We start from the raw sequence: 11,623 nt of genomic DNA, 5'->3' as shown, positions 1-11,623 counted from the left end.
TGCCCGCCTTGGTCTCCCAAAGTGCTGTGATTACATACCTAAGTCACCGCGCCTGGCCCAGAGGCCCTATTTTTAATCCTATATTCAGCAAAGGAAAGTTTCCTGGAGAGGTTAATGAATGTGCCTAATGTCACACAGGTATTAAATGAAAGAGCTCAAATCTGAACACAGGCTTTAATGAATATGCTTTTGCGTACACTGTTGCATTAGCCTCATTCCTGACTCATGCTATGCTTTGCCCTCTTGTTTTATTCTTATTTCACTTCATGTCTTAATCTAGTACTTTATGTGCGTTGATTTGTAAATTACCTTGCATTTTTTCTTTTCTTTTTTCTTTTTCTTTTTTTTTTTTTTGAGACGGAGTCTCGTGCTGTCGCCCAGGCTGGAGTGCAGTGGCACGATCTCGGCTTACTACAAGCTCCGCCTCCCGGGTTCACGCCATTCTCCTGCCTCAGCCTCCCGAGTAGCTGGGACTACAGGCGCCCGCCACCTCGCCCGGCTAGTTTTTTTTGTATTTTTTAGTAGAGACGAGGTTTCACCGTGTTAGCCAGGACGGTCTCGATCTCCTGACCTCATGATCCGCCAGTCTCGGCCTCCTAAAGTGCTGGGATTACAGGCTTGAGCCACCGCGCGCGGCCACCTTGCATTTTTTCAAGAAAGTGTTAGCTTAAATAAGCAAGGAGATTAACTACTGTATGTTTGTGGTTTTGTACTGTATTAGGAAAAAAATAAAGAAAAATGTGTTTTTGTGAACACTGTAATTTCTTCTGCTGCCTAAGGAGAAGCTTCCCTCCTCATAGAATGGTTTGTCTTTGCTAAGGTAAAGTGAGAACCAATCAATCAATATTGATCAAGCGAATGTGAGTAATACCGAGAATTAATACCATAGTTCCTGCCCTTTGGAAGCTTGCATATTTAAGTGTTGAGTGAAAACACATGTACGAAACCACAATATGAAAAGTGATTATTAATGGCACCAATAACAGATCCTTTATTTTAAGGTTTAAGGTGAAGGGGGTTATTGTAGGAAATTTGACGTGTGTGTGTGTGTGTGTGTGTGTGTGTGTGTGTTTTCTTTCTTGAGGCGGAGTTTCACTCGTTGCCCAGGCTGGAGTGCAATGGCACTATCTCGGCTCACCGCAACCTCCGCCTCCTGGGTTCAAGCGATTCTCCTGCCTCAGCCTCCCGAGTAGCTGGGATTACAGGCATGCACCACCACCCTGGCTAATTTTGTATTTTTAGTAGAAACGTGGTTTCTCCATTTTGGTCAGGCTGGTCTTGAACTCCCGACCTCAGGTGATCCACTTGCCTCAGCCTCCCAAAGTGCTGGCATTACAGGAGTGAGTCACCGCTCCTGGTCTTTTTTTTTTGACAATCCCATAGGCAAATCAATAATTTGTAAAAATGTGGGTGCTTTGAAGAGTTCTATAGCAAAGTGTTTGGACAAATGCTCTTTAAGGGTCTATCCAATTTAAAAGTAATATTATTTACTGCCGGGCGCGGTGGCTCACAGCTGTAATCCCAGCACTTTGGGAGGCCGAGGAGGGCGGATCACCTGAGGTCCGGAGTTCGAGACCGGCCTCAGGAGGCGGAAGTTGCGGTTAGCCGAGATCGCGACATTGCACTCCAGCCCAGGCAACAAGAGCGAAACTCAAAAATATATATGTATTTTAAGAATTATATAGACTATAATTTAGTATAGTGAAATTCCAATTAGTAAAGGATAAGCGCTTTGCCTGAAGAAGATATGGAAAAACCCAGAGTATTGAGAGTAACTGGAGGGACACAGGGAGTATTTGTCATTTTTCAGAATTATAAGTGCCTTTGTGCTTGTGTGTGTTGGGGGTGGAGGTGAAGGGTGCAGGAGAAGGATGGGTACTGGCAAAGTCGTTACTCACTGAGCAGATTTTCAAGAAGTAGGTGCCTCTCCCAATTTTGTTGAGCCTCTGGTAAAAACACTTTAAAGTAAAATGTCCACTATAGTATCAAGTAAAAATTGAGACCGTAAGATATAGCAAAGGGAGTCAATTTGCATAGCCCATTTTAATGCTTCTACCTTCTCTAAACAATCTGAAGACTCAGTTGCTCCCACTCCCATCTCCACTTTCCCTTTCATGCCTCCAAATGTTAAACTCCAACTATCGTAGCATTTTAACACATCGCTCCATTTGTGTCTATTTCCACGTAGGGTATCGTGAATATTTTCTACAGTTGCACACTAATCACCAACTGAAGTGAGGATCACATTTTCCTCCACGTGGCTTGGTACTACAGGTCTTGAAGCAAAAGCCTTATATTTCAGTCTGAGGAGTTCTACTTGCTTGAGAAAGTACTGTTGTTACCAAGTGGTCTTGCTCAGTGGGGTAAAGATTTTTGTTTTAGAGGCCGGAGCCAGTCTGCAAATAAAAGATGGCTTAGGAGAAAAGCTATCCAACGTTTTTTCCTTGGCCCGCATAGGTTGACGGTAGCCAAGCTGGTACTTGGCGTGGAGTGAAAAGTGGAGGCTGCTTAGGGGCCGTCCTGCAGTCAGGGAAGAGACAGTGTGGAGGGCTGTTGGGAGGTGTCCCACCCACGCCCCTCAAGGAGTGGAAACCAGAACGCCGCTGTCTGCAGCAGCAGGCCAGGTTCCAGAGGGCGGCAGGCGGAGGGCGGAGGGAGGAAGGCGCGCGGAGGCGCGGAGGAGGCGTCGGCGGCGGCGCCCACTCCCCCTAGTCCCCGCGCCCCGCCGCTCGCCTCCCGCTGTCGGGCGCCGGCGCGCTCGGCTCTTTCCGCCGCCGCCGCTGCCGCGCGCTGCCCCGTGCGCCTCGGCACCTTCGGCAATTTCCGTCGGGCCCCAGCCGCCATTTTCTCGCCGCTTGTGTGGCTCGCTGGCTGCGTGGCTCGGTTCTTGTGAGCGAAGCTTTGTCCGGTTCGGCAATGGACGGGTATGTAATCGGGCCGGCGAGAAGGTGTGTGTGAGAGAGGAGTTGGACCGTCCTTCGGCCCTATCCCGGGCCGGGGAGAAACCCTCCCGCGGCCCCTCCCAGGGCTGGGCTGCCGTTACCCAACCCCCGCCCCATCGCACACACCCCTCCCTTTGCTTCCCCCGGCGGGCTTTGGTCGAGAAAATGAGAAGAAAGCGGGCTTGGAGGCTGGGGAGGCACTGGGGCGATGGCGGGGGTGAGGATCCCGGAGTGGGAGCGGGCACCGGCTTGGCGGCGGGGGATGGGGTGGGAACCCCATAACGTCTCGCCGGTCCGTCCCTGCCCCCTCTAGGAGCCATTTCGATCCGTACCCTGGGACCCGACCCTTGGGTTAGCGGTGCCTGTGAGAGCGAGTGGGATGGGCAAAGACAGGCCTTTGGAGTGGGGGAACCTCTAGGGGAAGAGAAGAGAGCCACCCCTTGTGGACCCCAGCCGTCCGCAGCCTCTCCGGCCTCGCCCGGCCCGCCGTGGTCGGGAGAGATGCCGGTGGCGGGAGCTCCGGGGAAAGCCTAGTGGGAGCCGCTGGGGAAGGGGGGAGGGCGTGCGGCGGCGGGAGGAAGGGGGAGGGCAGATGTCATACTCCTTTGTTTTCATTTGAGTCTGGTAGTGGGGGCGGGAGGGAGGAAAAATGCCTTTTTGTGGGGACTGAAGACATTCAAGGCTTGGCAAAAGGGCCCAGAAATTAAATCATCTAAAAAGCGAAGTGTTTGAGGCCGACATCAGTCACATGGGCAAAGGCCAACAGCAATGGCAGAAACAAGAGCAGATAGTCAACACAGGGCTATCTCTTTAGCTACTTTGGTCAGTTTCTGGAAAAATGACTACAAAAACCCAGAACCATGCTACATCTTTGCGAACCTGAGTGAAAACAGAATGCTGAGTGAGGTGAGAGGCAAGACTGTGAAATGGTAGGGACCAATGTCTCTCTGACACGCTTCACACCTGAAAAGACTCAGTAATTTAAGTCATCGTTAGAAAGGGGGCAGGCTTAAGGTCGAAAATATAGCAGTATGCAGCTCTTTTGGGACTGTAAACATAATATCATTTAGCAAATACATTTATTAAAATCAGTGAGTATTTGAAGAATCAAAAATTTGGTTAAGCGCCTAGAGTTTGGTGTTTTTTAAAAGATGTTATAAAGAAGATTTTATAAAAGTTAACACAGTTTTACAGAATTCAAATCGTCCTAGATGTTACCTTAAGATTATTTTCCAGATGAAACAGATCCAGAGAATTTCAGTTTTCCCCCCAGGTCAACACGGCAATTGATGTCAAAACTTGCACCAGAATTCATGTTTCCTGATTCCTGGTTCCTATGGAAACTACTAAAGAGTTTAAGCGTTAAATTATTAATCTCAGTGTATTGGTATTGTGGAAATGGCATAGTGTTTTGGGTTTTGTTCTTTTGGCTATTGAATATGTTGTCAAAAGATACCACGAGGTTACTGAATTTTTGCCTCACGTTTGAAAGTTACTTTTAGAAAACCAGGTTGATAACAGTACAGGTAAGTCACTGACCATCTGTGGTATTTTTTTCCCCATCTGTGTGTGAGTGGCTGGAAGATTTATGAATGATGAACTATCTTAAAAAGTTGTAGAGCCAAAGAGTGATTAGAAGAATAACAAGAAGTTGAAACTATTTATTTTTTCTTTGCAGAATCGTCACTGAGGTTGCAGTTGGTGTGAAGGTAGGAAAAGATTATGTTTGAAACTGGGATCGTTGGATCTACTGTCATCATAATTACTGGAAAATTTTAGCTTTTGCTTTTGAAAACTATACTGTAGCTAACAAAACCCAAGTGTAAAATGTTTCATTTCTAAAGTTGGACCATATTAACAGTTTGTAATCACCATAAGTTTTTCTAGAACTGGCCATCTGCAAGAATAACCTTTTAAAGTAAGTATGAATGATCAGGAAATTAAAAATGCTTTCATACATGGCTTCTTGTAATATAAAATGATACCCCAATTTTCTGAGGGGAAATAATGATTTTAAATGGATGGTAAGTGGTTTGACCTATATCTTATAATTTTGTTAATCTAAGTTTTTTTTTTTTTTTTTTACTTTTTGTCATATGAAAATGAATATATTTTGGTCAATTAGAAGGCACATTAGAAATGAATTATCCTGATCCTTAAAAAGAAAGTTGTTGAGGCAATTAGCTTCAAATTTGAATCAGAAGTTAAGAGCTGGTTTTTCTATTAAAGAAAGGCTTTATGGTAGAGATCCTTTGGAATCCTTCCTTTTGGCCAAGAAAACTACTCATCGTTTAAACTTTAGTTCTAATGCTTAACATTTTCTTGAGTACTTGCAAGTTTTAATGTCACGATGTATTGTAATTTTTTTTTTTTTTTTTGAGATGGTGCTTCACTCTGTCGCCCAGGCTGGATGCAGTGGCGCGATCTTGGCCCGCTGCAACCTCTGCCTCCTGGGTTCAAGCAATTCTCCTGCCTCAGCCTCCTGAGTAGCTGGGATTACAGGTGCTCACCACCACGCCCAACTAATTTGTATTTTTAGTAGAGATTGGGTTTCACTCTGTTGGTCAGGCTGGTCTCGAACTCCTTACCTCATGATCTGCCTGCCTCGACCTCCCAGTGTTTTGGGATTACAGGCGTGAGCCACCGTGCCCAGCCTGTATTGTCATTTTTCATTTGCAAACCTGTCTGTCCTGAGAGGCTATCTGCTTAGTCCATTGATGCTGACTGTTCAAACATTTTTTGGAATTCTTAAAATTGTATCCATAATGATGTTATGTTCTTTCGAATACTTTTGGGGATGTTACTGTGTTTTCTTGCTTATTTTCTGTCGTCTTACCTATAGTGAACTAGATATTTGTCCATTCTTTAGGCTTGTTTCTTTAGTTCATTTTGTACAGACTGAAGGAGAAATAATAAGCTCTTTTTGGTGTTAGTATTTTTCTTTTTTTTTTTTTTTTTTTTTGAGCCGGAGTCTCGCTCTGTCGCCCAGGCTGGAGTGCAGTGGCCGGATCTCAGCTCACTGCAAGCTCTGCCTCCGGGTTCACGCCATTCTCCTGCCTCAGCCTCCCGAGTAGCTGGGACTACAGGCGCCCGCCACCTCGCCCGGCTAGTTTTTTGTATTTTTTAGTAGAGACGGGGTTTCACCGTGTTAGCCAGGACGGTCTCGATCTCCTGACCTCGTGATCCGCCCATCTCAGCCTCCCAAAGTGCTGGGATTACAGGCTTGAGCCACCGCGCCCGGCTGGTGATAGTATTTTTCAAGTTGAGTTAGTCATGGGATTTAAAATCAGGAATAGCTAAAGAGTGCAGAATGGTAGATGTTGTAGTTTCCATCCAAACAGATTTCTTCTGTGAATTCTGGAAAATAGTAAATGATACAAGTGTGAGTGTCCACTGTTAGAGGAAAAGGAGAGTAGTTTGTAGATAACGCTCAGAATGAGTAGACAGAAAAAAACTGAGGAGACTAGGAGTAGGATGTCCAGATGTAATGTATTGGTTACACCAGTTTTTTATGTTAGTAATTTGAGGAGAACACTTTAGAAGATGATAAAAAAAAGTTGCAAACCATTTTTAAAAATCCATTGTTTAGTATAAAAGTCTGAATAATTAAAGTTAATTTAATTTTCTGGAATAATGGTTAAGAATTTTTGCTTTGGCGTCAGGCCTGTGTACAAGTAGTTAAGTGTTCTTTAAAAACATTTGTGGCCGGGCACGGTGGCTCAAGCCTGTAATCCCAGCACTTTGGGAGGCCGAGACGGGCGGATCACGAGGTCAGGAGATCGAGACCAGCCTGGCTAACACGGTGAAACCCCGTCTCTACTAAAAATATAAAAAACTAGCCGGGCGAGGTGGCAGGCGCCTGTAGTCCCAGCTGTTTGGGAGGCTGAGGCAGGAGAATGGCGTAAACCTGGGAGGCAGAGCTTGTAGTGAGCTGAGATCCGGCCACTGCACTCCAGCCTGGGTGACAGAGCGAGACTCTGTCTCAAAAAAAAAAAAAAAAAAAAAAAAAAAAAAATTTGCTTTAAAGACACTGATGCATGTTTAAAAAAATTCAAACTGATTCACAGGTTTTTTTTATTTCTTAGGTGTAGGTAATTGTGTTAAAATTTTGTGCCTTTTTACCTGAAATTATTGATATATTACCACACATATAAACATCTTTATTTACATAATTGGATTTAAACTATTGTTCTGGCCCACATCTTGCCTTTTTTTTTTGTTTTTTGAATGGGAGTCCCCTCTGTCACCAGGCTGGAGTGCAGTGGCACGATCTCAGCTCACTGCAACCTCCGCCTCCCGGGGTTCAAGTGATTCTCCTGCCTCAGCCTCCCGAATAACTGGGACTACAGGCGCCTGCCACCACGCCAGACTAACTTTTGTATTTTTAGTACTGACGGGGTTTCACCATGTTGGCCAGGATGGTCTTGTTCTCTTGACTCCTTGATTCGCCCGCCTTGACCTCCCAAAGTGCTGGGATTACAGGCGTGAGCCGCTGTGCCCAGCCCGTCTCTTGAGATATAATTTGACATAAAATAAACTACCCATATTAAATATACAATGTTTTGTCTCATACATACTCTTGTGCAACCATCACCACAATCAAGATAATGAACATCAGTCACTCCCCACAATATCATCTTGCACCTTTGTACTCCATCCCTTCTGCTTTTCTTTCCCCAAGCAACCACTGATCTGCTTTCTGTCACTGTAGATTAGTTCACACTTTTTAGAATTTTAGGTAAATGTAATCATGTGGTATGTACATTTTTGGCCTGTGTTAGTCCACTCAGAATTATTTTGAGATTCACCCATGTTGTGTTTCAATAGTCCATTCTCTTTTATTGCTTAGCAATATTACACTTAATGGCTATACAGCAATTTGTTAATCCATTCAAGTCTTGAGGGACATTTGTTTTCTGTTTTGAGCTATACCTGTACAAGTCTTTGTATGGACATAGGCTTTCATTTCTCTTCGTCGGCGGGGCTATGATTGGAAAGTCTGGATCATGTGGTAGGCATATGTTTAACTTTTTAAGGAACTGCAAACTTTTTAAAAGTAGTTCTACCATCTTACATTGCCATCAGCGGGGTATGAAATTTCCAGCCCCTCCACATCCTTTCTAATGCCTGTTATCTTGTCTTTTTGATTGCAGACATTCTAGTGTATATGAAGTGATATTTCATTGTGGTTTTAATTTGCATTCCTCTAATATCTATGATGTTGAACATCTTTTCATGTGCTTTTTGTCAACTGTTACCTTTGGTGAAGTGTGTGTTTATATCTTTTGCCCAATTTTTTATTTGGTGGTTTATTTTTAATTGAGTTTTGAGAGGTCTTCATTGTGGTTATAAGTCCTTTATCAGATATATGGCCTGCAAATCTTTTCTGCCACTCGTCTTCTCGTTCTCAGCATTGTCTTTTGAAGAGCAACTGTTACTAATTCTTGTGGACTCCAGTTTACCAAGTTTTTCTTTTATGGATTGTGGTTTTGGGGTCTTGCCTGAGCCATTTTTGCCTAACTGTAAGCCATGAAGATTTTTTCCTTCTGTTTGTTAATAATAATAAAAATAATAATAATAATATTTTTTAGAGACAGGGCCTGTCACCCAGGCTGAAGTGCAATGGTGCAGTCGTAGCTCAGGATAATCTTGAACTCTTGGACACAAGGGCTCCTGCTTCAGCCTCCCAAGTAGCTAGTACTACAGGCACACAGCACCATGCTCAGCTAATTTTTAAATTTTTTATAGACCTGGTGTCTGTCTGTTTTGCCCAGGCTGGTCTTGAACTCCTGTCCTCAAGCAGTCTTTCTGCCTCAGCCTTCCAAAGTGTTGGGATTAAAGGAATGAGCCGCTGCCCTTGGCCACCTTTTTTTCTAATAGAAGTTTTATACTTTGGTTTAACATTTAGGTCTCTTTCATTTTGACTTAATATTTTGAATATGGTACAAAGTGTGGGTCAGAAGTATTTGGTTTTGCATGGGGACATCCAGTGTTTACAGCATTATTTGTTGAAAAGACTATCCTTTCTCCATTCACTTGGCTTTGCAGCTTCATGAAAAATCAGTTATCTCTGTATGTATGATTATATGTCTGTACTCTATTCTTTTGTATTGACCCATTTTCCTTCAGATGTTAGAAACATACTGTCTTAATCATTGTAGCTTTATATCAAGTCTTGAAACCACTTACTTAGTCTTGGCCCTCCAACTCTGTTCTTTTTCAAAGTTGTTTTTAACTCTTCTGAGTCCTTTGTATTTTCATATGAGTCAGTTTTTACAAAAACTGCTTGGATTTTACCGGATTTGACTTGAATCTGTAGAGCAATTTGGGGAAAATTGTCATCTTAACAAGTGAGTCTTTCTAACCATGACTACAGTTGATGTCTCTATTGGTCTTTAATTTCTTTAAGCAGTGTTTTTTTTTCAGTGCACAGGTTTTGTACATTGTTTGATTAGATTTATCCATAAGTATTTTATATATTTTGATGTTATTGTAAATGATATTTTAAAAACGTAATTTCCAGTGGTTTACTAGTATATAGAAATGATTATGGCATATCGCTCTTGTGTTCTGATCCTTTGCGAAACTCATTTAGTAGGTCTAATAGTTTTTTTTATATGTCCCATCAGATTTTCTTGAGAGGGAGTCTCAGTCACCCAGGCTGGAGTGCAGTGACACGATCTTGGCTCACTGCAACTTCTGCCTCCTGGGTCAAGAAATTCTCCTGCCTCAGCCTCCCAAATAGCTGGGACTACTGGTGCATACCACCATGCCTGGCTAATTTTTGTATTTTCAGTTGAGGCAGGGTTTCACCATGTTGGCCTCAAACTCTTGACCTCAAGTGATCTGCCTGCCTAGGCCTCCCAAAGTGCTAAGATGATAGGCGTGAGTCTATACCATTATTACCTATACCAGCCTATGCCATTAAATTTTCTACATAGACAATTTATACCCAATTGTTTTTAAATAGTTTTCTTCCTTTTCTATCTGGGTGCCATTTTTTGTCTCCATTTTCTTGTCTGTGGTATCCAGTACAATGTTTAATAGAAGTGCTGAGAGAATATCTTTACCTTGCTCCTGATACTGGGTGAAAACTCTAAAATTTCTTCCTTAACTGATACAATTCACTAGTGAAGCCATGTGGGGCCAGATGTTTGTTTTCTTTGTTGGGAGGTTTTAAACTACATATTTAACTTATTTAATAGATACAGGGCTATTCAGTTTGTTTAGTTCTTGAGTGAACTTCGGTAATTTGTCTCTTCTGTAGGACTAGTCCATTTCCTTTTAAGTTGCTGAATGTATTTGGGTAGAGTTGTTCATGATACTACAGTTTTTTTTTGAGACGGAGTCTTGATCTGTCGCCCAGGCTGGAGTGCAGTAGCGCAATCTCCGCTCACTGCAACCTCCGCGTCCCGGGTTCACGCGATTCTCCTGCCTCAGCATCCCAGGTAGCTGGGATCACAGGCACACACCACCACACCTGGCTAATATTTTGTATTTTTAGTAGAGATGGGGTTTCACTATGTTGGCCAGGCTGGTCTCGAACTCCTGACCTTGCGATCTGCCTGCCCTGGCCTCCCAAAGTGCTGGGATTACAGGCGTGAGCCACTGTGCCCAGCCATGATACTACACTTTTGATACCGTTGAATCCTTAGTGATGTCAGCTCTCTCATTCTCAGTAGGGATAATTTATGTCATTTTTTTTCCTTGTCTGTCTGGATTGAAGTTTATTGATTTTATTAATCTCCAAAATATCAGCTTTTGGTTTCATTGAGTTTTCTCTGTGGTTTTTCTGTCTTCTATTTTATTGATTTCTGCTGTTTTTATTTTGTTTTGCATTGTGTTTAGCTTGATCTTCATTTTCTACTTAGTTAATGTTGAAGTTGATGTCATTAACTTGATACTTTTACTTATGTAGGAGTTTAGTGCTGTAAGTTTCCCTTTGAAGTACCGCTTTCATGGTATTCCTCAAATTTTGACATGTATATTTTTATTCATTTCAGAATACTTAAAAAAAATTTTTTTTTTGACCCAGGAGTTATTGGGAAGTATGTTATTTATGTTATTTAATTTCCAAATATTTGGAGTTTTCTATATATCTGTTATGTATTCTTAATTTTTGTTTTATTCTGGCCAGAGAATGTATTTTCTAAGACTTGAATCTTTGTAAACATGGAGACTTGTTTTATGGTCCAAATATTATATATCTTGTTAAGTATTCACTGAATACTCTGATTTCTCTGCAGATTTGGAGAGATCTCTGCAGCTCTTTTCTCTGGTACTTTGACCTGTAAACTCTAGTTACTTTGGTCTTCTCAGGCTCTTGGCTCTTTCACAATTAAAGTAGACTTTGAGGCTCAGTGTGGTTTCCTTATAGTTGTGCTGTGGCCTGGACACTTAAGGGAGTAAGCTGAGGCAAACATGGACTCATTTGTTTTCTAACTTTCAGGGACTATTGTCCATCATTGCCTGATCTCCAGTGTCTTGAAAACCCATTGTTCTGTATATTTGCTTGATTGTTTGTTGTTGTTTCGGGAAGGCAAATCTGGGTCATGTTATTCTATCTTGACTGGAAGTAGAAGTCCACTGTTTTTTTAAAATTATTTTTAATTTTTTTTATTATACATTAAGTTCTAGGGTACATGTGTACAACGTGCAGGTTTGTTGCTTATGTATACATG

The 11,623-nt window shown here is 42.5% G+C and overlaps 1 protein-coding gene across 4 annotated transcripts in view; it reads left to right on the top strand.

Annotated features, from left to right (window-relative positions):
- The first annotated feature begins 2,835 nt into the window (after window positions 1-2,835).
- PTBP2 (polypyrimidine tract binding protein 2) overlaps window positions 2,836-11,623 on the top strand; it is a 94,048-nt gene continuing 85,260 nt past the window's right edge. For all 4 annotated transcript variants that reach the window (XM_015145532.3, XM_015145530.3, XM_001105316.5 and 1 more), the window contains exons 1-2: window positions 2,836-2,924; window positions 4,621-4,651. In XM_015145532.3, the coding sequence (XP_015001018.1) occupies window positions 2,917-2,924; window positions 4,621-4,651 (39 nt within the window). In that variant the 5' untranslated portion in view covers window positions 2,836-2,916. The remainder of the gene's footprint in view (window positions 2,925-4,620; window positions 4,652-11,623) is intronic.

This window comes from Macaca mulatta, chromosome 1, assembly GCF_049350105.2.
Source record: "Macaca mulatta isolate MMU2019108-1 chromosome 1, T2T-MMU8v2.0, whole genome shotgun sequence".
Taxonomy (NCBI): domain Eukaryota; kingdom Metazoa; phylum Chordata; class Mammalia; order Primates; family Cercopithecidae; genus Macaca; species Macaca mulatta.
This window is presented reverse-complemented; position numbering and strand designations above follow the sequence as displayed.